Genomic DNA, 24,974 nt, shown 5'->3' with positions numbered 1-24,974 from the left:
CTCTCTCTCTCTCTCTCTCTCTCTCTCTCTCTCTCTCTCTCTCTCTCTTGTATACAATTCAAATCTGATAGATATTATATATACGCAACAGCGCGCTTAAAAAGATGAAAAAATGGGTGGGGTACATAGTTTTATAACAAGACAATGTCTGCTTTTTCTTTTGAGGCTATTCATTGAAAACATACAATCTTAAAAGCCAGGCCAACCTAATCGGTTACACCCGTGGCTCCTGGTCATACCCGCCCACTCGTCATCTCAGTGATTCGTGCATGTGCGCTTAAATTTATTACTATATCATTTTAATATCTACACATACAGTTTCTGGTCCAACAGAGAATTGATAATTATAATTACTTTTCAGACATGACATGTAACAATACAACTTCAACATTTTAAAACTGTAACTTTCAGATGCAACCGCCCGCCATGTCAAATGAATTAATTCAGTGAGCCAACAGAACGGTATGCGTTAAGCCTGACCTCTGACATGCGGAAGTTTGTCAGCTCTCAGGTAGGGAGTATTTTCCTAAAAACCTTTCAACATATTCTGGCTAATTCGGGTATATGTACCTGAGGATTCTGATCAACTGAGGTAATATGTCGTCTGACAGTTTAGTAATACCAAACATATAGTTCGAACAAAATGGAGAAAACAGCTTTTCCACGCACGATTCTCAAGCAACTTTAAACAGACACTATTTGGGGACGATTCGCGTATCAAGTGAACACCAGATCTACGTACATTGATAAACATGTGTCAACATAAGGAATCAAATCGTATGTGTGTTATATTATACCCCAATATTTGTACACATGTATCTTCTTTATTTGACTGATTTACTCGCGTCGAAGCAAACAGAGAGTTTCGAAATGCACTCACATATATTATTAGTTGTGATACAGATAGCATCAGGTAAATAGTGTTGTCTTTAAGCCAGGCTGTCTGCCAACGCTAGTTATTTCACTGTTGACATAAGACTTACTTTGTTTGAACACGTAATCAACAAAGACATGGTGGAAGTAGAAGTTGTCAAGTACCGTCCTATCAAGGTAAGAACTAATTAGACGGCATTATGGCAATCAAGGTACGGGACGCTACAGGTGCGACAGGTGAATTCAAATCACGAATCAGAATAAATAGAATTATTCTGAGAATGTCTGCATGATTGTGGTCCCTGTTATAATATACCAAGACGTTTTCTGACAATGCACCCTCTAGATATCTAGGGATAGATTTAGTGAGGATGTTTAGATCCCAAGCTGTTATATATGTTTGTTTATGGTTTTGTGTGTTGCAAAACTTGACAGGTGAGAAACAGCTTTGGGAAGGTGTATTTAGCATTCAATGTTGACATACGCATACATATATATATTGTCACACAGTAGCGAAAAATCGTCAGAAAAAATGCCACAAAAACTAAGATGTGTACTTGATGTAGGTGGAAATCACCTGTCACCTGTTTTCGAGAGCCGAGAACCAAGAAGGGTTGTCTGTCTTGACTGTCTGGTGCCGTCACGCATCACTGCACTTGGATCTGTTTTTGAGTGATTACAATAATGTTATAGAATCATTTAAGATACTTTGTCACATTTGATATTAGAAATAACAGGTGATTTTGTAACATTGTTGATCATGTTAAATACAACAGTATTTATGCGAGATATGCATTATAGATGAAGAGGTGGCGATACATGTAAACATTTCAGTGTATACCACACAGGAACTCGTTATTGGTCAGTAAATAAAAAATATATACCCCCTATATACAGTTAAGACTTGTTAATCCGACACTCAAAAATCTGACAATCGGCTTTGTCCGACACTAATGATGGGAACCGATTAAATCAGCGCTTTTTAGATGCGTTAATCCATCAGTCTCGCACTCCAACTCTGTCACACCTAATTTGCAACAAATTACAGAAATCACTCTTTAATCAGTCTTGTTAATCTGACACCGTGATCAGCGTTGAAATAAACTGAGAACCTACACGCGTTTCAAACACCATTACGATACGGAAGATTAAGTTAAGAAACCACTGAGTCGTTGCCACATAAGTGTGCTCGCTAAATTTAGATGCGGGGTAGCCCCATTAAAGGTAGAAACTGGCCACTATTCTCATATCCCAGCAGAAGAGCAATTTTGTTTTAACTGTAGAGACTGTGTGGAGGACGAGATACACATCTTACTTTTATGCCCACTTTATAATGATGTGAGAACAGATCTTCTTAAACGATGTACTTTTACTGATCCGTGTTTCAAAGGCTATTCCTACTGTGAGCAACTTACACTACTTCTATCCAGCTCCGATCTCACCTTTTACGTGGCCAAAACCTGCTATGATATTTTATTGAAGTGCAGATCTATTTTATATTCATGATGTATATATTGTATGTATATTCATTTTAGTATACAAGTTGGTTTTATGATCATAAGTTGTTTTACGACTGGCCGTAAGTTTTAAGCATGTTTTGATTTATATGTATATTGTACAATGTACCTTATGGGTGAGACGCAAATACATTATTGTCTGTCTGTTTACTCCGTGGTCATCTGCCCATGAATACACAGCCCCGTGTTTTGATGCGATGTATAAGTTCTCTACTTTTATGAGGGTATGGAGTTTTTATTTACTGACCAATAACCAGTTACTGTGGTATACCAGTCTGTGCCAAACACTTATGAGGCAATTAGCCCAAATTTGTCCCTCAGCATTATTTTCAGTTGATTTGTGTGTAGCATGGGTGGATACAGCTTTTTTGACCTCAGAGCTGCATAAAATACACACAATATATAACCCTTGGTGTAAAAATACCCAAGACTGGACCATATTCAGTAAGGACATATTGAAAACCCCGAAGGAAACTATCAATATCCAATGTGAATGATAACTTGTGAGTAATTATTCAACATGCTCAATGGCTCAAAAATGGATTTTCCCATAAATTTGAATAATGACCATTATTAAAAAAAATCTTATCCAGATTATGGAATTTGCTGTTTCCTATTCCTGATACAATAATAATTGAAATTCCAAAATTCTAAAACATAAGCCAACTGACCATGATGACATGGCTTAGGCAACATTTTTTTTATTTCTTGGTTTATGGTTTCAAACTCATTTCAAAAGTGAGGTTGGCAAATTAAAAAAAACAAAAAAACAACCTCTCCGATATTTTAAAAAACTTTTTTTCTATAAAGTTTATTAGGTATTAAAAAAGATTTCTGGGGTAACAAAAGTAGAACAACTCAATTTTTCAAGAGACATTTTATTATTTCCCTGGCACCCAGCTTGTACACAAATGGCAATATAGCAATATTCATGTCATGCTGAAGTATATGAAATACGCCACCATTTTGGCAGCATGGGCGATGATTAATCTGGTCACCACTGTGCTTTGCGTTGACATGCTTTGATAGTATCCGATCCCGGTGAGAAATATTAGAGTGACTTCCCTTTACTTTACACTTTACAGGAAACAATTTTTTTTTTTTTTGAACTTGTTGTGCATTTTTTAAAGTAAAGTAAGGCAAAATAAAAAAACCGGGTATTTTGTATTTCTTTTTCAACATTTGGACAAGAGCAGTGCATAAATAAACCAAGAAATAAAAAAAATGTTGCATAAAATGATTATGAATTTTTTAGATAGTTAGCCAATGGTAAGGGTAAGAACAAGAATCAATTAGTGTGATTGGCACAGATGCACTGGCCACACTACACTGCTTCCTGTTTGTCAACAAATGGTAAAGTTTCATTAACATTACATTTTGTCTCTTTTTCTAACAATGTATTGATTTGTGAAAATTTGTAATGTGTTCTTGCGATGTATTATGTATGGTGATTGCAGGGGCGTATATCTATTTCTGCCCAGACGTCGATATTCGGCCCCAGGACTGCAGCATAATGTCAGCACAATTCCCAAACTAGAATTAGGAACCTTCCCAATTCATGATAATGGTAATCACTAATCTTATAGCCTTGTAGATATCAATAGTCATGATGGAGAAGATGAGGGTGTATTGCTTGGTTTTAGATTATTGCATTGCAATTGTTTAATCCCATAGCAGTGCCATACCAAAAGATGTTGCCCTGCATTACATGCATGGCAGAAATTGGACCTATATAGTCAGTTACCGTATTCAACATAATAAGCGCCCAGGGTGCTCTCAAAATTAGAAATAGGGGGCTCATATTAGAATATAATTTTGGTGAGATAAAAAACAGAGTGGCAAGATTATTAATAAATGACAGCCTGAAATGATATAAAGAAAGAATCTGTGCGTATTATGCACGATAGATATATTTTCGAGAATTTAATTGCCCATAATTAAGGGTGCGTATCATTCACTAATAAATAAGTCTTGTGTACATTGATCAATCAGAAGGTGTGCTAATTGGCATTGTTCACTTGCTAATATATTGGTAAATATCGTCGTGGGCGCTTATTACGTTGAATACGGTAACTCCCTTGCCTTCTTGTATTTCCTAGATTGGGATTTCCTTGTTTAAGTTAAAACTGATTGAATGAAAACATCTGACATGGCCTGTATGAACATTTCTTGTTCTTCTTACCAGAACAGAAATATCAGATACATCTTGTGTATGTTTTGGTTTAATTTCTTTCATCAGTAATTCCAACTTCCATACACTGGGACTCATCTTGAATAATTTTTGAATCCATTCTTAATTTTTATGCGTATTGGATGTCATTTTTGTGTCCTGTTAACACATGGAAAAACTAGGCCTGTATTGATGACAGTGACCATGGCGATGGTTGATAATGGGATGCAACTGAAGTATGGTACATAGCACTTTTTTCCCCCATCTCACTCAATTCAAATCTGCTGGGACAGTGGAGTAGCCTTGTGGTTAAAGCGTTCGCTCGTCATGCCAAAGGCTTGGGTTTGATTACCCTCTTGGGTACAATCTGTGACGCCCATTGCTGGAATATTGCTAAAAGCAGCATAAAACACAATACACTCTATCAAATCTGCTGTTAAAACTTTATAACAATAGCATACAGTGATTCACATTTAAGTTATAGGATAAAGAAACAGTATGCTTCATACATTTATAGTAACATTCCTACGTATTCTACGAAAAAAAAGTAAAAGATCTCGTGATTCTTTCATATTACTATAGTTTATCTGTCATTGCATGACACCTACAGTACCCGACGCCTAAGGTTACAGTAATATGAAAGAATCTGTAATCCTCAACTTTTTTTTTGTAGTATATTAAACCATTATGATGACATCACGCTATTGTTGTTGCTGTTGACTTTGAACCAGGAATTCACAGGCCATTCTGAATGTGCATTTAAGACAAGTAAAACTGACTAGGTCATTATTCAAGATTATTAGTGAGTATGGTTTTACGCCGCTTTTTGCAATATTCCAGCAATATCACAGTGGGAGACACCAGAAATGGACCTCACACATTGTACCCATGTCGAGAAATTGAACCTAGGTCTGCGGTGTGACGAGCGAACGCTTTAACCACTAGGCTACCCGACCGCCCTTCAAAATTATCAAGACATTATACAACAACCATAACCGGATTAAGTCAGAGAAATCACTTGCATCTGTTGATTCTACTTCTGGAATCAAGATTCCCATGATTTCTCCATTATTTCAAAACCAGAATATGATGAAAAAACTAGACTGGAACTATACAACATCAAATCCAGCTGATGGACAGAGGAGATAGGAACATTGTGGAAGGAATGATCTCCCTTAGACAGCTGCTGTGCATCAGCTGTGATTGTTACCATCCATCAGAATCATTTCTCGGCATCACCTTGGCAGCCTCGCCATATCAATAAAGGCTCTTCCTTCCAAATAACATGGGATTTACACCATGTGCAACTGTACATCAGGGAGTTATACTGCCTGAGGAACATATGTGCATCTTCGGTACAGCAGTGCCAAGCAGTATCTTTTACCTCTCTCCTGTGCCCTAGATCTGTCTGCCCAGGACTGTAGCCTAATTAAAGTACAGATGCTTGCTGGGAACTGGTTCAGATGGTTTGATATATACCCCTATTGTACATATATGTCCAAATTTACTACCTGGGTACCCAACTCCTTATTACAAGACCCTACCCGGGTACCCACTTTAGGTCTCAAGAGTAGGTACAAAATGTTTTATTGGGGATTGTTTTACCGGAGCCCTGGCAAAAAGTGTCTAAATATGGTTTTAAACGATCTGATCGTGCATACACTGAAGTTGACTGAAGCTTTGTCTTGACTCAAACATATAAAAGTCAGAAGGAATGTGTGCATAGTCAGAAAAAAATGCGAACATTTACAACTTGTACTTGTGTAACCATGGAATTTTATTGTTTTTGTTATGGGTCCGGGTAGACACTCTATCTACTAGACCATGGGTCCGGGTAGTCCTGTGGGTAACCGGGTCCTACTCAGGACCCACCCGACCCGAGTACCCATGCCCCCTGTCCCAGCCCTAGTCTCATCATTATAATACAATTTACATCACCCTTACATCTGGTCTCTTTTATTGTACGGCCATAAATTATTTTGTGGTTGGTTTATGAGAACAACCAACAAAAAGACCTGAAAAGAAAAAAAGAAAAGAATTTTGGCAAAATGTTTTGGCAGACTCTGTTTTACAGTTAGCATGGTTAGATGAAATGAAAAGAAATGGCAAATAATATTTATAAGAATCTTTATTCTAACAAAGAAAGAATCACTTGTCTTTCAGTATTGTTTCACAGTTGTACTTCTGTGATGCTGTGACCTATGGGTTTGTGTTTCATTCATTATTAGCAGATCTAATCTGGAAGGTGAAACTGAAGGAAATAATAAAGTTCCCTTGTGTCCCAAATATCATAAATATGTGATATCCAATCAGATAGCTGTTCTTATTTCGAATGTGCTCACAAAGACCACTCTGTTGTAAAGTTTGCACGCAGATATATCAAGGATATTTCATGTGTTGATTGAAATATCATGTTTCTGTCATTGAGTGATGTTTGATATTTTCATGAGTGGCGTAGCCATGAATGAAATATCACGTTTTCACCCATCACAAGATGAGAGAAACATGATGCTTCGCGAGACGTATGGAATATCCTATTCATCATATACTTTCTGTGCAGATGTCTCCCGGAAAGTCATTCGTGACCAACTCGTGTTATTCCGGGACAAGCTGAATAGCGACTCGTGCCCCTCTCATGGCCATTTTTGTGACTAGGTTCCGTCTTAGCGCAAACGGGCATACCTTAAACAATTGTCAACTCGTTGCGTAATGGTTCACATATATTTCCCCATATATTATAGATATTTCTGATGCAATCTAAAGGACATGGGGACGTGCGGATATATACAGTATGATTGAACACATTTAACTGTGTCTTGGGTATATTTTTAGATGCAAGACATATGTAAAATCAAAAATTATTTCTAAGGGATTATTTGACAAAGAACTCGAAATCATACGCGCATTCTGATTGGTTTGTCGTATTTTAGCACATAACATTCATCGACAGGGGGACGAGTCTTCTTGCAGGTTACGGAAAGGGGCGAGTGGTGACGAATGCTGGAAAGTTAAATTATTTCATTAAAAACGTAAAACCTTGAAACGTAAATTCTCCCTTCCAACACACAGGGACGGTTCACCACTCCTTGTGTTTGTGACTTAAAAAGTAGCTTAGTGTTTGCCAAATCTTAAACAATATATATCGGTGATATATAAACAAAAGTTTAAAAAAATATTTAGGGTCACAGAATTTCTTTACATTTAGATATTATGATATACAACAACTTTGTAAAAAATATTCTTGAAAACTAGGAGGCCGCCATTGGAAGCGAAAGAATACATGCTGGTCAAGTAACGAAAATGGTGCTTTGCGAAATGAACAGTCTTGATTGACGAGTTAAATGAGCAATTTTTCGAGAGAACAACAAACAGCAGGAAGTGATATTAACTTCACAACTTTGCCTTGTCAATATTGAACTAACATTAAAAGGATATAAACAGTTTGTGTACGGGCTAGACACTTACGATAAAGGGAGACAATTTAAGGGGGAGGGGGGGGTAAATCTTGTATCAAAATAGCTCTGTCAAAGTGTTATGTTCACTGCAGTGAAAATATCACTTTTCTCAACATCCAAAAACACACACTAGAGTCTTTCACACTAAAGTATATAATATATAAAAGTACTTGGTCTAGGTGGTTGAAAACTCTTGAAAACGTTGAAAATATTTGTCTTCGCTTATTATTTGGAATCACTGCAGTGGAAAAATCGACAGCCATTGCAAAGACCACATTTTCGGAACCCGGATGTTGATTTTGTAAAACCTTTTGTGATTGGACAATTGATACGTGTCCTCTCATATTTTAGCACAGCAAAGTAAGCTTGCAATGGCAGGGGTGGAATCTAGGCGTTGTTATAGTCTAGCGGACACTCTTACATCGTGGAGACAGGAGAGCGGAAGGTCGGTGGTTTAATCCCCTGGCACCATGATGCAGAAAAAAAAATAATAATAGATGATAGACTGGTTGCCTCAGAGTCAGTGTAATGTGTCTGAGTAGGGTATCCATGTTAAATTGCAGTATGGTATCTCAGTAAGCTAGCACGAAAAACGGCATTTGTCCAGACCAGTACAAACAGCCACACACATATATATGCTTACATGTCCAGAGCTCCAGATAACTTTTTGAGCAATTGAGTTTTTAGTCAAAGTTTTCAATTTTAATTGGGTTATTACATTTGCCATTGGGTAACCAATATTTCTTCACTCATCTATTCATCACTCTATTGTTTTTTTCCCAAAATGAATAAACTTTTTGAAATTTAAAAAGAAGAGAAATAATGTTTTAGATGTATATAAAGGTTCTAAATATAGGCTTGACTCGTAAAATGAATTAGCTCGTAATTGGAAATTAGCTCAGCTGAAAAAGCTTCATTGGGTATTTAAGCGTGCTGTTTAATGCATGCGTTTCTGTATGCAAGTTTATTGAAAGTAATTGGGTTTTGAATATTTTTGGGGCGGTATTTAACGCAATTAAGCAGCTTATTAGTAACTCTGCATATCACTATTCATGCTGTATGAGTGAAGTAATCTTGAATGTGATGTTAAGCCCCATTTCACCTTTCCTTACTTAAATCACAAACATATTTTAATGATTTTTTCAGTAAATGTTTCAGAAACTCTGATGTGGTACAGAGTGACCTACCTGAGCTATGTGATTTGGTTTGTCAGCCATATGTTGAATAACTTGCTTGCGGGTACAGACATATCAGATCAGTTTCTCACAAGTCCTGTTTACATCCGTCAGCCATTAGGGAAGGGTGGTCTAGCATGCCACCTTTTGTTGTACAGAGTTGCATCCCTTAGCCATCCCAGGATCTGTTGTCGAAATCAATTATTTCCATGGTTCAGTGCAGACGTAACATATTTACTCGTTGAAGTGCTTGATGCTAATTAATTTAATCACCACGGTTGTGCTATGCACTATTTGGAGTAAAAGTATTTAAAATGCAAATTAGCCAAGCGTGTGCTTCATTAATTGTTGGAACCCTACCAATTCTAAACAGTTTTGATTTGCATGAAATTAATAATCTTCATATGGGCGGAATTACATCATCACCGGTATTATAGAATGTACTTTTCTCAGCGTTCCTAAACACACACAACTCAACACACACAACACACACACATAACACACACACATAACACACAACACATACAAAACACACACAAAACACACACAAAACACACACATAACACACACAGTGCCCAGGACCAGAAATATAATACTCAATTGTTTTGGCTTACTCACGTTCAAAATAACAGTGCAAGTGTTCAACATAGTACCGTAATATCAAGTGGCAGATTTACCATCATAATTAATGATTACCAACCATGTCAACAGCATAATACGTAAGTTATAATATATCAGCTTTCCATCATGGCGTCATGCACTTCATTGCAGCTTAATCATGTTAATTGTCTAGACAGATGCAAGTTGAGGGAAAGACTAAGTTCTTCAGTGCATGAAGGTCGAGGTCATTGAGTTCTGAACCAGTTGTTTTGGTCATGCCCCAAACTTCAAAGTGGGAAAATCCTCCTCAATCTCTTAGCTATTGAAGAAATCACTCTGTCAATAATTGTGTTTACTTGTGGAAGCTCAACTTAGCTCAGCATTTATCCCTCAACACTGGCAAGAAACAGCTGATATCAAATACATGTGTCTTCCAAGGCATTCCAGCTGTTTAGAATTCCAGCTTATTGTTAACCCTTAAAGCACAGGGGCAGTTTATTTATTGATTGTTAAGACAACATCCTGGTCTAAAAAGGGGGACAACTTACATGTTGGCCCTCTGGTTGCTGACCAGCCGAAATTATGGTTAGGCCCCTGAGTGTCAACACCCCTCCAGCATACTTATGACTTTTTCTCTTCACCTAATCATGCTAACTGTAAAAAAGCTTGACAGAAACCAATAGTCAAGAGTCATTTCTTACCTTCTAATTTCAGTTTTGTTTTGTCCGTTGGACTTGTAAGCCCCTTGATAAATATTTTAGGCCTAAACAAAAAATATTGTTCATATATTGTTCATGACAGTCATTTGATCTTTTTCATCTTTTATCTGTGTGATGTCTCACTAGAACTGTGAGTGTTTCCTCTCGACACGTCAGTTCAAAGAAGACTTACCTGGTGGTCCCCAAATGATTAAGCATAAGAAATGTCTTGGGGGACACTTACCATGTCTTGGCATCCCATTTAGGGGGATACCCAAAGGTGCATGCTGGGATATTTGAGTTTTTCTGTTACAGTACAAAAATTGGTAAAGTTTTAATCATCATGATCATGTTAATCCTATATCTGTCATGATGCCGTGTTGTGAGGAGGTGACATGAAGCATTCTACAGCATTCTACAGCAAGACCAATCAAAGCCATGCTTTCAATTCTCATAGTGTTAAAATATCCCATACCCAGTGATACAAGGTTTCTTATTGGTTGTTTTTTAAAACACACTCAAGTCATTTTTTTATGTATCTTAGAGAGCGGGTGCACACTGGGAACTAATTGCATGTATGCTGACACTTCTTCAGAAATCAGTTTTACATGATAATATTATGATTTTGTGGAGCTTTGACCACATTTTTCACCTAAGTATGTCTCTGCCTGACGAAAATGTTGAAGCAAATCCCGCATTAGTGTCTCAGAGATGATAATCGACAACGATTCTAATAAAACATTGTGTTCCTCATAATATAGAAGTTGACACCCATATATTCTCTTCCTAAGTATGTGTATCACTTCAAAATGCCTTTCAAAGACCTGATTCTAATAAAGTTTAAACATGACTCTTTTTCACATGAAATTACTCGTCGATTGATGCTTATGATGTCAATCACTGGATTGTCTGGTCCAGACTTGATTATTAACAGACCACCATCATATTGCTGGAATATTTCTGTGTGTGGAGTTAAACAACAAAGAAACAAGATCTTTTTTACCCCACTGATTGCTCCAAAGATAGAGTGAGTCACACAGACACTCATTATCTCGTTCCTGCATGTTGAAGGATGATGCTGGAAGAGATTCGGCAGCTGACAGTTAATGGAGCCCTCTATACATGCAATATTTGTGTTGAGAAATGTCAGTGGTATAAATTATAAATGATGGCCTTTGTTTGCATGTAATCAGCTCAATTTATTGTAGAACATGCATATAATCATTATAATACTTCAGTAAACGGCTTTACAAGGAAGGAATGTCTAGCACTTATAAAGGCAATGTTACACTATGTTACACTATGTTACACTACAGTGCAGGAGTGGTGAGGTCAAATGGTGTTTAAGGTCACATTCAAAATTATTGCCCTTATATAGTGACGTGCATCTGTGTGCCTTGGTGTGTGTGTGCTTCTACTCTAAGTCCCGACTGATGCCAGTTTGTGCCAGCCCACATGCAACAGTTTAACATAAGTACCCCTCTCAGACACAGTATACTGACTCCGAGCCGACCAGTCCTTGTTTTAGCCCCTTAATGCAGAGCGCCAGGCAGGGTAACAACAAGCACCATCTTTCAATGTCTTTTGGTATGACGCGGCCAGGGATTGAACTACCTACCTTACGCTTTCTGGGCAGATGCTACATCCACCCAACCACGGAGGCGGTCATGGTGCAGGTTAAGGGCACACTATTTTTGTAAGAATTGGTCTCTAGCAAAAGGGAAACCCATGGATTGGGTGGTCAGGCTCGATGACTCCAGCATTTACAGACTCCCATCATGTAGGTTACTAAGTCGGAAAAGAATTCCAGATAAGTACAGTATGTTACTGATGAATGAAAAACAAATAAGTCTTAGCATGACAAGACACCAAAAGATCATGAAGATAATTGATTATTTTTGGTAGAATAAAGATGTTTCTACATATTGTTCACCATTTCTTACAAATAGTTGTGATAAAATCTTATGACTTTTTCTCTTCACCTAATCATGCTAACTGTAAAAAAGCAGGACAGAAACCAGTTGTCAAGAGTCATTTCTTACCTTCTAATTTCAGTTTTGTTTTGTCCGTTGGACTTGTAAGCCCCTTGATAAATATTTTAGGCCTAAACAAAAAATATTGTTCATATATTGTTCATGACAGTCATTTGATCTTTTTCATCATTTATCTGTGTGATGTCTCACTAGAACTGTGAGTTTTTCCTCTCGACACGTCAGTTCAAAGAAGACTTACCTGGTGGTCCCCAAATGATTAAGCATAAGAAATGTCTTATATTTGACTTGATAAACAAAGTCGGAGAGAACCGTTTACAAAGGTCGAGATAATGTCTAGATGATCAGCAGCAGCTAAAGGGTAAATATGCCAAACAGTTGTGAGTGGGAGGGTTAACACATGAATTGATGCCGATGGGGGGAATGTTTTGGCAGTGTCACAACAGAGTACATCCCTCCATCTCGCAGTGTGTAGAAGTGGGATGCTGTTGCTGCTGCTGCTGCCATGATGACTTACATGCATCAGATACAAACATGTGGATATAAGGTGAGGGATAGTTGGATGTGATATGAGTTTATTATGGCTGACAGGGATAGTAATATGCAATGGTTTGACCTTTCCTGACCTGGTCAAAGGATGTCGGTAGATACTGGTAGCCTGAATACCGGCCGCAAAATCCTTCATCTTATACGCATTAAAATTGAAAATGGATGCCAAAAAAATATGGAAGGCAATTATTCCACTGGGATGCAGAAAATTTGTATTTATTTTTAGTAAAGAATGCTATTTCATAATGTGGTAACACTTATAATTATCTTCTCTGCTTATGAGGTAATCCTATAAAAAATACAACATATTGTTGGATGCTTCACAATCTTCTGGTGCAAGCTAACTTGTAGAATTGTTGCAGTTGGGGAACTCCATATCTATTTTTAACTGACTGCCTTATAGAGAAGTGTAGGCCATTGTAACATTTATCTGTGACCCTCCTCCTTTTCTTGCTTGGTCCCCCTATTTTTTAACCCCAACAATTACAGTTTTTGAGTCCTCTGGACCCCAATAGTATATAACCTAGGTAAATCCTTGCACAGTCCATGAGTCAAGAAGTACCTCGAGAGTTATAAGTTTGGTTATGTTTCTTATGTATTTATTTCTCCTTGTCACATTTAATATTCATAGTTTGAATTCAAACTGATTTTTTTATGGACTGAAATGATTAATACTTACAATTTCGTTTGTTGAATATAATGGCTGACACTTTTGATGATATAATGCACCATGCATTTGCAGTGGAAGATTGAGAGCCTCCTCCTCCTCCCTCATCCCCCCCCCCCCCCCCCCCCCCCCCCCAGTCCTTATAGTGATAGCGTTTTGTATGTGAATTTATTGTCTACCATGATATGTTGATGTGGTTTGGTAAAATTTAGTTAAGAATGGTTAATAAATAGTGTTTCCCCTTTTTTCTCTACCCCTTCATCAGCCCCTGATTTGTGTGGTCTAGTTGGCACTCCCTCCATAGGTTTTTAGGGTTAGAATAGGTCCCCTGCAAACTATGCTTGTTGTAAGAGGCGTCTGAATGGATTGGGTGGTCAGGCCCGGTGACTTGGTTTATTATGTGTCATTGAAGCACAGTTGCTCATGATGTCAACCGGATTCTAACTATGTTACCATCATTACAGTGGTCTGTAAGTAATCAAGTCTGGACCAGACAATCAAGTTGACGTCATGAGCTTCGATCCAAGCAGTTGGGATATAATAACATGCATCAACCATGTCATCAACCCCACCTGTGAAGACCCAGGTTAAAATAGGTCTTCAGCAACCGATGTTTGCAGAAATAGGTGCTTATGCTTGTCATGAGAGGCGACAAGCGGGATCGGGTTGTCAGGCTTGCTGACTTCGTTGATGTATATCATTTTATCCCAATTGTGTGGATTGATGCTCATGATGTCAGTCACAAGTTTGTCTGGTCCGGACTCAATTATTTACAGACTGCCGTTGCATAGCTGGAATATTGGTGAGTGTGGCGTTAAACATTAACAAACATACCTGACCACCCGATCCATTCAGCCTGTTTAGTTTCTGATTTTAATTTGGTAGAATGATTCGATAACTGTGATTGTTTGTGGCTGTACCTTCAAAGGGGGTTGAAGTATCGTAAAATAATTGTCCCCCTGAGAGGGTGCGGAAGTCCCCCTTCCTTCAAAGGATGTTTCATTTTCTTGGATTTTAATCGTAGAATGCTTGTTGTTTAAATACTTTGGCTTCAAATGTCTAACAATCACCAGTAGCCAGAGGGATGGTGTAAATCCTGCTGGGGTAAGTCCCCATGGTCCCTAGTATGGTGTCCTAACTTTGGTTGCAGGTGATCTCTAGCCCATTTTTACAATGTATTGTTCAGAATAGTCACATTTTCATGGTAACATGCTAGTTTTAAATCTATATCTGTGATAGTCTAGTGCTTTTACTGTCCTTTGTCGACAGATTTTAATATCTATATGAATGTATTATTACTGTATAACTTGATTTAGTCACTATATGGCTAAAATATTGCTGATGTGACTTTAAATCTCAACTCACTCACTCACTGTTTAGTTTCTTCTTACGACGAGCTTAGGTTGCTCAAGGTATCTATATTATTACCTACTGGTGTACTGGGTTTAAATATCCAGTGCAGATATCAGTAGACTGGTTTTAATCGAAAGGTATGTATTACTCATTGTGAACACATTGTGAGCGCAGTGTTGATATGAGGGTTATGGCAGTGTTTAGACAGTGTCTCATTTACTGTGTTGTACACTGTTAAACAAACTCTGGGATGTTAGGCTCCTTGCATTCCTGATGGTATTACTCATAGACATTCAGCAATTATGTGAAACATTTCACAAACACTGTGACATAATGAGCCAGTTATGGAAGGAATATCAACAGCAGTTGCCTACACTGGGAGACCTGGGATTGAACACTGTTATGTGTAAAGGCAGAGTATCCTAGGACTCGCTCAATCGAGCCATGCCTTTTTGTTTTGTAGTTTGCACTGGCTTGGAAACAAATTCTTTTGGTTAATCGGTGCAGAAAGGTACAATGAAATGACTCCCCTTTCCGTTCTATTGGTGGTCTGACCCTCCAAGTTAGTCCATGTTTTTGACTTTCCTTATGAAGTTTGAAGGGATGATGTAAATCCTGCTAGGGTCCATGCAGATAGCAAAGGTACTGTAAGTCCCCATGGTCCCTAGTATGGTGATCTACCTTCAGTTGCTGGCGATCTCTGGCCCGTTTTTATAATGTAATGTTATGTATGGTGCTATTGATTTTATATTACATACTAGTTTTAAATAAATTTCTGTGATAAATTTAGTTATTTTACTGTCCCTTGTTGGCAGGTTTTTATGTAAGTCCCTTTGTATTTATATGTTTAACCCTTAATAGTCACGATATGGCTGAAATATTGCTGATGTGACTCTAAATTCTAACTCACTCTAACTCACTCACTCCTTGAATTTTTTTATCTTCAGTGAGAGATGTTTGTTTGTATGTTGTTTAACGTCGCACTCAGCAATATTCCAGCTATATGACCGCGGTCTGTAAATAATCGAGTCTGGACCGGACAATCCAGTGACTGACATCATGAGCATCAATCCATGCAATTGAGATATGATGACATGCATCAACCAAGTCAGCAAGCCTGACCACCCGATCAAGTTAGTCGCCCCTTTTGACAAGCATGGGTAGCTCAGTGAGTTGTTCAGTGATAGAACACAAGGCGGCACCATACATACCTGTTAGCATATGGTCATTTTCCTAAACGAGGCCCTGATAACAGATGGTAAGGCACATGATAAGGAAAATAGTTTGTTTGAAATTTGTAAGTTGGAGATACATGTATCTAATGTATCTGAATGTAGTTATTGTATTGCTCTTTTGACCATGGTGACAGAGCTAAATGCTTGCATTTCATGGCTAATGTGAATTAACTATGGGATAGAGGTTCAGGATATTCATCATGATGAAATGACTGCCTCTGTGAGAGCAGATGGTTGTTGCCTTTATTGTGTCATACCAGAAGATGTTAACATATGGTGCTACTTATTAAGCTGTTTCGCTCGACATTTATGAAGGGGATAAAATCAGCTGGTCAGCTTGGAGTCAGTATAATGTTTCTGGGATATTCATGTTAATATTTAACTGTGGCATGGTATCTCAGCAGGCTAGCACTATAAAAGTGGCATGAATCTGCACCAGTACATTTGTAGCACAAACACATATTTGCTATGTAAGTACAGTAAGCTTGAATGCTACATTCAACCAAGTTTCACCTCACCTCAAGGAGCTCTGTTGTGTCATTGGTGAAGCAGACATGCCATGACATGAAATATTGTTCAAACCAGTGTTATACCAAACATGCCAAACTTCTTATTTATCAGGATAATCTTAACTGTATCAGGATGATCTTAACTGTATCAGGATGATCTTAACTGTATCAGGATGATCTTAACTGTATCAGGGTGATCTTAACTGGATCAGTATGGTCTTAACTGTATCAGGATGATCTTAACTGTATCAGGAATTAAGTATATCAGGGTGATCTTAACTGTATCAGGATGATCTTAACTGTATCAGGGTGATCTTAACTGTATCAGGATAATCGTAACTGTATCAGGATAATCTTAACTGTATCAGGATGATCTTAACTGTATCAGGAATTAAGTATATCAGGGTGATCTTAACTGTATCAGGATAATCTTAACTGTATCAGGATGATCTTAACTGTATCAGGGTGATCTTAACTGTATCAGGATAATCGTAACTGTATCAGGATAATCTTAACTGTATCAGGATAATCTTAACTGTATCAGGATAATCTAAACTGTATCAGGATGATCTTAACTGTATCAGGATAATCTTAACTGTATCAGGATAATCTTAACTGTATCAGGATAATCGTAACTGTATCAGAATGGTCTTAACTGTATCAGGAAGATCTTAACTGTATCAGGATAATCGTAAATGTATCAGAATGATCTTTACTGTATCAGGATGATCTTAACTGTATCAGGGTGATCTTAACTGTATCAGGATAATCGTAACTGTATCAGGATAATCTTAACTGTATCAGGATAATCTAAACTGTATCAGGATGATCTTAACTGTATCAGGATAATCTTAACTGTATCAGGATAATCTTAACTGTATCAGGATAATCGTAACTGTATCAGAATGGTCTTAACTGTATCAGGAAGATCTTAACTGTATCAGGATAATCGTAAATGTATCAGAATGATCTTTACTGTATCAGGATGATCTTAACTGTATCAGGATAATCGTAAATGTATCAGGATAATATTGACTGTAGTTTGACCCGTGATGATTCGGGGATTCAGCAACCCATGCTTCCTGTAAAAGGCGACCATGCTTGGCTATTAACCTGATCAGGCCTGTGGGCCATGACGACTCACCAAAACAATAGACGTAATGCATCTTTGTGGTGTCAGGTGCAGATAATCACCTGCTTGTGCCCATCTGCTAATAAGCTGATCTAGTGTTGCCATCAACTGATTGACGCCTCTTGTTCCCTGACAGTTGATAGCTGTGATCTTCACGGGGATCGCGTTACTGCTGCTCATCATTGGTGTGGCTGCAGCTGATTGGGTGGATGTCAAGTTCGTGTCTGTCAAGGATGGCTGGCGGTCCTGGGGCCTGTGGGAGGAGTGCTATGATGTCACCTCATCCCTCACGGCTTGTGTCAAGAAAGGTGAGATATTTGTTATGTTTATGCCTGCAATATTGTCTACAAAGTCAAGCTGGGAATGATGTACAATGAGGATCCTCAGATCCGACCTCCAAACACACGGGTTTCGGAGTCCATACCACACAACCAACTAAAACCACACAATCCTTCCGACTCCCAAATAACCAATCAATATTCACGGCCGAACTAATGGGCATGGCCTCAGCCCTCCACAATCAAGAATCCAAAAACAACCAAAAAATCCTAATACTTACTGACTCCCTAAGTGGACTACAAGCCCTCCAAAACAAAAATACCAAAAACCGACCTAAATTAATAAATCAAATACTTAAAAGCTCCAACGACCTAACAAAAGCAGGCAAACAAATAACCTTCTTGTGGATACCCGCCCACGTAGGAATATACGGTAATGAAAACGCCGATAAAGCAGCTAAACTATCCCTTAAAATCCCAGAAATAAGCTTAAACTTACCCATCTCAAAATCAGAAATTAAAAGTGTAAACAAACAAAAAATCACAAAAAAATGGCATAACCTATATCTAAACTCAAATAGCAAAATCAAAAGAGTGCTCAGCAAACCACTAACCAAACCAAAAATTCTCCATCCATCAAAAAAAATCGACAGAGTAATCACTAAACTCCAAACAGGACACACCAACCTAAATAACCACCTAAAAAAATTTAAAAAACACACTACAGGTAACTGCCCACACTGCAAACAACCAGAAACCCCAGAACACGCACTCATCCACTGCACACACTACCTAACACATCGAACCGCATTACAAACCACCCTCAATCTAAACAAGGCTCTCACTCTAGAAGCAATACTAAACCCACAAAATAAACTAGAAAACTTCAAGGCCTTAGGCGTATTCTTAATAAAAACGGAACTAATAAAACGCATCTAAAACCATAATAACCTACCAAATCAAAATCACATAAACAAACAATCATCCACCATACCCAGCTCCCTTAGTTCTCCTCCCCAACCCCATCAGCATCTATTCCAAATCTCAAAATTCCCAAATTCTATATAAGCAACCCCAAAAGCCCCCTCTTGGGTTGCACAGACCACCCTCGCCCCTTTCGGAAACACATTAAATGGCCTGGCCGGGCCCGTGTGCGAAATACGCATCAGTCGGAAAGCGCACGTTAAATCTCCAAAGTAAGTAAGTAAGTAAGTAAGATGTACAATGCTCCTTTACTCTTTGGACGAGGATTGTTCCTGTGAAGAGCCGGGTTAGAACTTCGGCAACCCGTGCTTGTCATAAGAGGACTCGTGAAGATTCCGGGGTAGAATAGGTCTTCAGCGACCCATGCTTGCCGTCAAAGGTGACTATGCTTGTCGTAAGAGGTGACTAACGGGATCGGGTGGTCAGGCTTGCTGACTTGGTTGATGCATGTCATCTTATCCTGACTGCGTAGATCAATGCTCATGATGTTAATCACTGGATTTTTGGTGAGATCAAATTTTCTTCTAATGATATTTTCCTGGTAGTCAAAGGACATAAAACAACTTTATACTAGGCAAAATTAAAATGAAATGTGAGTGAGTGGGTTTGGGTTTACGCCGCTTTTAGCAATATTCCAGAAATATCATGGCAGGGGACACCAGAAATGGGCTTCACACATTGTACCCATGTCGGGATGGGAACCCAGATCTTTGGCGTGATGAGCGAATGATTTGAACACTAGACTACACGACCGCCCCAAATGAAATATGAAAAAGATTTTGAATGACTTAACAGTATCACCTGATGAAAACTCTGATTTCTGCTTCAGATTGGATGTCGGCCTGTGCAGCCTTGACTCTTCTGTCCGTGTTTGGAGCAGTTGGAGCGTTAGGCCTGGGCATTTTTGGTCTGTGTACACACAAAAGAGTGCTGTACATCATTGCTGGAGTGTTGACAGCTGTTGGAGGTAATGAGAGTGATCAGTAACCCATACTTGTCCCCCTTGAATATCTGGGTTAGAATTGGTCTTCAGTAACTCATACTTGCCCCCGTTGAAGATCTGGGTTAGAATTGGTCTTCAGTAACCCATACTTGCCTCCCTTGAAGATCTGGGTTAGAATTGGTCTTCAGTAACCCATACTTGTCCCCTTTGATGATACGGGTTAGAATTGGTCTTAAGTAACAAATACTTTAACCTTGAAGTTCTGGGTTAGAATTGGTCTTCAGTAACCCATACTTGTCCCCTTTGACGATACAGGTTAGAATTGGTCTTCAGTAACCCATACTTGCTCCACTTGAATATCTGGGTTAGAATTGGTCTTCAGTAACCCATACTTGCCTCCCTTGAAGATCTGGGTTAGAATTGGTCTTCAGTAACCCATACTTGTCCCCTTTGATGATACGGGTTAGAATTGGTCTTCAGTAACCTATACTTGCCTCTCTTGAAAATCTGGGTTAGAATTGGTCTTCAGTAACCCATACCACTCCCCTTTGACGATACAGGTTAGAATTGGTCTTCAGTAACCCATACTTGCCTCCCTTGAAGATCTGGGTTAGAATTGGTCTTCCGTAACCCTTACTTGTCCCCCTTGAAAATCAGGGTTAGAATTGCTCTTCATTTACTCATTATTGTCCTGATTGGGTTAAAAGTGATCTCCAGCAACCCATACTTGTCTCAAAGGGCGATGAACAGGATTGGGTGCCCAGGCTCGCTAACTTGGTTTATGCATGTCATCATATCCCAGTTGCTTAGATCAATGCTCATGACGTCAATCATTGGATTGTCTGGCACAGACTGGATTATTTACAGACCAGTCGTATAGCTGGAATATTCTATAAACTTATATAACAGCAAATAGACAAGAAGTAGCAGTTTTCTGGTGAATTGTCTGCAAGTGTTTAAAGAACCAATTGCCAAGACAGGATGTTGCTATGGTTACTGAACCATGATTTATGACCATTATGAGCATAGTATGGTACTGTGGTTATTTATATATATATAACCATGGTAACTGAATATCTGTATCTTTGGTGACTGTTCAAAGAATTAACATGATGATCCACTCAAATATTGAACAAAAGTAATAATGGAATGGAGTCAAGGAGCGTATGGTAATATACCATTGCTATGGTTACAGCTTTGTTCATCCTGATATCGGTGATCATCTTCCCGGTGAAGTTCTCTGAAGACATATCGGAAGCTCATCGTAGTGACCTGGAACGATATGACATTGACTGGACATATGGCGTGACTCTTGGTGGGCTCTTCTTCCTCCTCGGGGCCTCCATCTTCTTCTTCATCAAGCAGGAGGACCAGGAAGTGAGCCGAGAGAAGACCTCCATGCCGGCCTACTACAACAACAGCTACTAGACACGGGCAGCAAGCCATCTCATTGATCCCCATCTCATTAACGGACACACATCCCATGAGCTGGAAGAGGCGTGTGACTGTGTAGAATGGTGGGGCAATATAGACCATGTTCTTTCTCTTTATCATGTTTGGGAGGTGGGATAGCTGAGTGGTTCAAGTGTTTGATGTCACAAGGCCTGGGTTCGATTCTTCACATGGGTTACAATGTGAATCGGTTCCTGGTGACCTATGGCATCATGTTGCTGGAATACTGTAAATCTTGAAATTAGCATGAGCGTGAATTAAATGCAACACTTGTATGAGACACAGAATATGTTTTCAACTATGCCAACCTATAATCTTGCACTAGAGATGCTAACTGCCACATGCATCACTAATCTGTTACCGATTCCAGGTCTTCATCAACACAGGCACCAAGCTTACCCCAGTCTTTTTTTAAATTTGGATCACAAATTCTCAAAATTTGAAATGTAAAAACTAATTAAAAATGAGAAACAGTGGTTATGTTATTCCACAAACCAAAAAAATTTTCATTTTCTGTCTTTATCAATATAAATAAGTTACTTAAAATCCTATGATTAAAACTTTTGAAACTTTATCTCAAAACCTTAAGTCACAATGAAATTTGATGAATCCCTATGCATTGCCTCTATTGTTAGAATCTCTGTCATTGTTGGCCTTTTTCTTTGCTATTTGATGTAGTGGATATCGTTGTATACATAATCATTCACCTTTATGGACATGATGTTGACCAACTTAATATGACTAATGTTCAGACTTTGTTCTGTAATGATTTCTTAGACTGATAGGATTTCTGTGTCAATTCAGAACGTAACAGGATATGAAAGCACAGGATTTTTACCATACCAAGTGCTTGTGGTCCATTGATTCACGTTGATCAAGCCTGTATTATCATCCTTCATCTTTTTTTTATGGATTTTTTATGACGAGGTAATGACACATTTTTTGAAGACCTACACTGAACAAAAAGTGTTAGGGATCATGATTTTTGTTGTTGACATTTTGATGAAACTTTGTGTTCAGTCTCCACTACAAAAAATATCCCCAAATATGTTCCTGATCCCTTATTTTGTTGGTTCAGTGTATGTATATGTCCATCATAGTGCTATCTGTAACTCTTGTTCTGTATATATTTGTATTTATGTTGCCATGGTTACAGGGGGATCCTGTACTTGGTGCTGCTAGGGGACGGCTGTTGTGTTCTCCATGTAGGCAGATTGGGGACCACGGGATTGTAAGGATTGTGGAATTTGGTGTAGCAGCTGGAGCTGTTCTTAATGATTGTCACAAACATTGACATATAACTGAATCATGCAAGGATTGTTTTAGACCTGAAATTGAGGATTGCTTTTTAAATTGTGATGTAATTTAGGTTAGTAAATTTTGACTGGTCCCAGCCCTTATAGTCCGGAAGGTAATTTAAGGTACCGACGTTTACTACAATATCTGAAAAACTATCGGACCTACTCCGGTCAAAGTTGGTATGAAATTATTAAACAGTCATACATAACTGGATATTTCATTTAAAGACAATCGGTGCATGAATAAAAAATCTGTCTATTTAGCTATCACTATATTTTATCAACAACCAGACCTGTGCGGGAATCACTCATGCACGAATATGGTGTTAGCGTTGGGCGTCTCAACGTGCGTGATTCCCGTGCACCCTTTTGAGTTGAGTTGATTGGTTCAACTGTGTCATATGGCGCTGTGACGCAGGGGTATTATTATGCAGATGGCTGTTACAATGAATGCTCGTTCCACCCATGACGAACAGGTCTGGTTGTTGATGAAATATAGTGATAGTTAAAAAGGCAGATTTTTTATTCATGCACCGATTGTCTTTAAATGTAGTATCCAGTTATGTATGACTGTTTAATAATCTCATACCAACTTTGACTGGAGAAGGTCCAGTAGTTTTTCAGATACTGTAGTAAACGTCGGTACCTTAAATTACCATCCAGACTATAGGTACATGAGGTGTATATTTGTTATTCTGTTGCTAAATTCAGGTGAAATGAGAATAATTATTTGTTGTAACTGACCAGATATTTTTTTAATTAGATGTTAAGTTTAAAAAGTTTCAATTCCATACTCACGAGAATGAAAAGTCTGTCCCCAGTAATAACACTGATGATGTCCATACTAACACGTCCACTCTTACGTCCATATGTATATATATGTCCATGTATATAGTCCACTCACAGAGCATGGTGCTGGTGCCTTCCTATTACCATAAGCTACAATATGCAAGTACAGCCATGTGATGAGGGGAACAAGAGTTATGTCCCCTGAATAGATGTTTGAAGTCAGTTGAAGGTAGTGTGAATATATGGCTGTTCGTTTTGTTTGATCTGTAGATTTGATCTGTTGATCGTTTGATTAATTTGCTCCTGAGTATTACAAACTGTGTTCTGTTGTACATATAGCTGGTATAGGTTTGGTGGATAATTGTCTGAAATGCAATAATGCCTATTTCTTGTTATTTCCTTATTTTTGTGACAATCTCATTAAAATCATATCATTTATGCTGATACGATACTGACCTTCAGGCTTAAAAAAATAACAGTTGGTTCTCAATCAATGACTTTTAAAATATATTGCAGGTGGGCGGTTGTTTTTTTTTTTGCTTGTTCAAACTAGTATGTAAGCAAATAAACAGTTGTGTTCCATCAACCTGAGAAAGGGCCTCCCTACGTAAACAAGTATGAAACTCCTATTGCCGCCACGACCATAACACGAGATCTGCATGAACCAGAGCACATGTAAAGGGAAATAACTGGGCGCTATATTGGATTGCATTGTTTTTAAGTATTTGGATTTTTTTTTTTTTTAAAAATGGCATTAAAAACTAAACATGCGGCAGACTTTATGATGATGCGGACGGTGCCTGAGAACCAGACTATTATTTCTTTTAGCCTCCTTAAGATCTGAGGACACCTCTGAACTCAAAGCAAACATTTGACAGCTGCGTCTGTATCATCTGTAAGTGAAGGATGCATGGGTTCTTTTGTCAATCAGATGAGTGGTGGGTAGCCTAGCGGTTAAAGCATTTTCTCATTATGCGGAAAACCCAGGTTCGATTCCCCACATGGGTCCAATGTGTGAAGCCATTTCTGCTGTTCCCTGTTGTAATATTACTGGAATCCTGCTAAAAGCAGCGTAAAACCATACTCACTCACTCACTCACTTACTAGGCAATCAGATTTCTAAACTCATGCACTATAGTCAGTCAGATTTCTAAACTCACTCATTAGTCAGCAATGGTCAGTCAGATCTCTTGACTGATGTGGCTTCATTTCTTTACTCCACCGATTTGGAAATTTGTATTTTAACAACAGAAAACCCAAGCAGGACACACTCATGCTTTCTGTGGCTCTCCCTCTTGGGTGTAGA

The 24,974-nt window shown here is 38.4% G+C and overlaps 1 protein-coding gene across 2 annotated transcripts; it reads left to right on the top strand.

Moving 5' to 3' along the window:
• The first annotated feature begins 918 nt into the window (after positions 1–918).
• LOC139455379 (p53 apoptosis effector related to PMP-22-like) lies at positions 919–23,012 on the top strand. 2 transcript variants are annotated; one of them, XM_071236939.1, is made up of 4 exons: positions 919–1,050; positions 18,061–18,232; positions 20,016–20,153; positions 21,325–23,012. In XM_071236939.1, exons 1-4 carry the CDS (start codon positions 1,012–1,014, stop codon positions 21,555–21,557), a joined length of 582 nt encoding a protein of 193 aa, XP_071093040.1. In that variant the 5' UTR covers positions 919–1,011; the 3' UTR covers positions 21,558–23,012. The 2 variants fall into 2 exon arrangements, with proteins under 2 accessions (XP_071093040.1, XP_071093039.1); XM_071236938.1 differs by lacking the exon at positions 919–1,050 and adding an exon at positions 12,944–13,026.
• The last annotated feature ends 1,962 nt before the right edge of the window (positions 23,013–24,974 follow it).

This window comes from Haliotis cracherodii, unplaced genomic scaffold (genome assembly GCF_022045235.1).
Source record: "Haliotis cracherodii isolate W230 unplaced genomic scaffold, xgHalCrac1.p SCAF_11, whole genome shotgun sequence".
Lineage (NCBI taxonomy): Eukaryota > Metazoa > Mollusca > Gastropoda > Lepetellida > Haliotidae > Haliotis > Haliotis cracherodii.
This window is presented reverse-complemented; position numbering and strand designations above follow the sequence as displayed.

Coding starts and splice junctions, on each gene's coding strand:
- LOC139455379 (XM_071236938.1), top strand. CDS start 12,985: ATGATGACTTACATGCATCAGATACAAACATGTGGATATAAG. Junction 13,027..18,060: donor TACAAACATGTGGATATAAG/GTGAGGGATAGT, acceptor GTTCCCTGACAG/TTGATAGCTGTGATCTTCAC. Junction 18,233..20,015: donor CACGGCTTGTGTCAAGAAAG/GTGAGATATTTG, acceptor TTTCTGCTTCAG/ATTGGATGTCGGCCTGTGCA.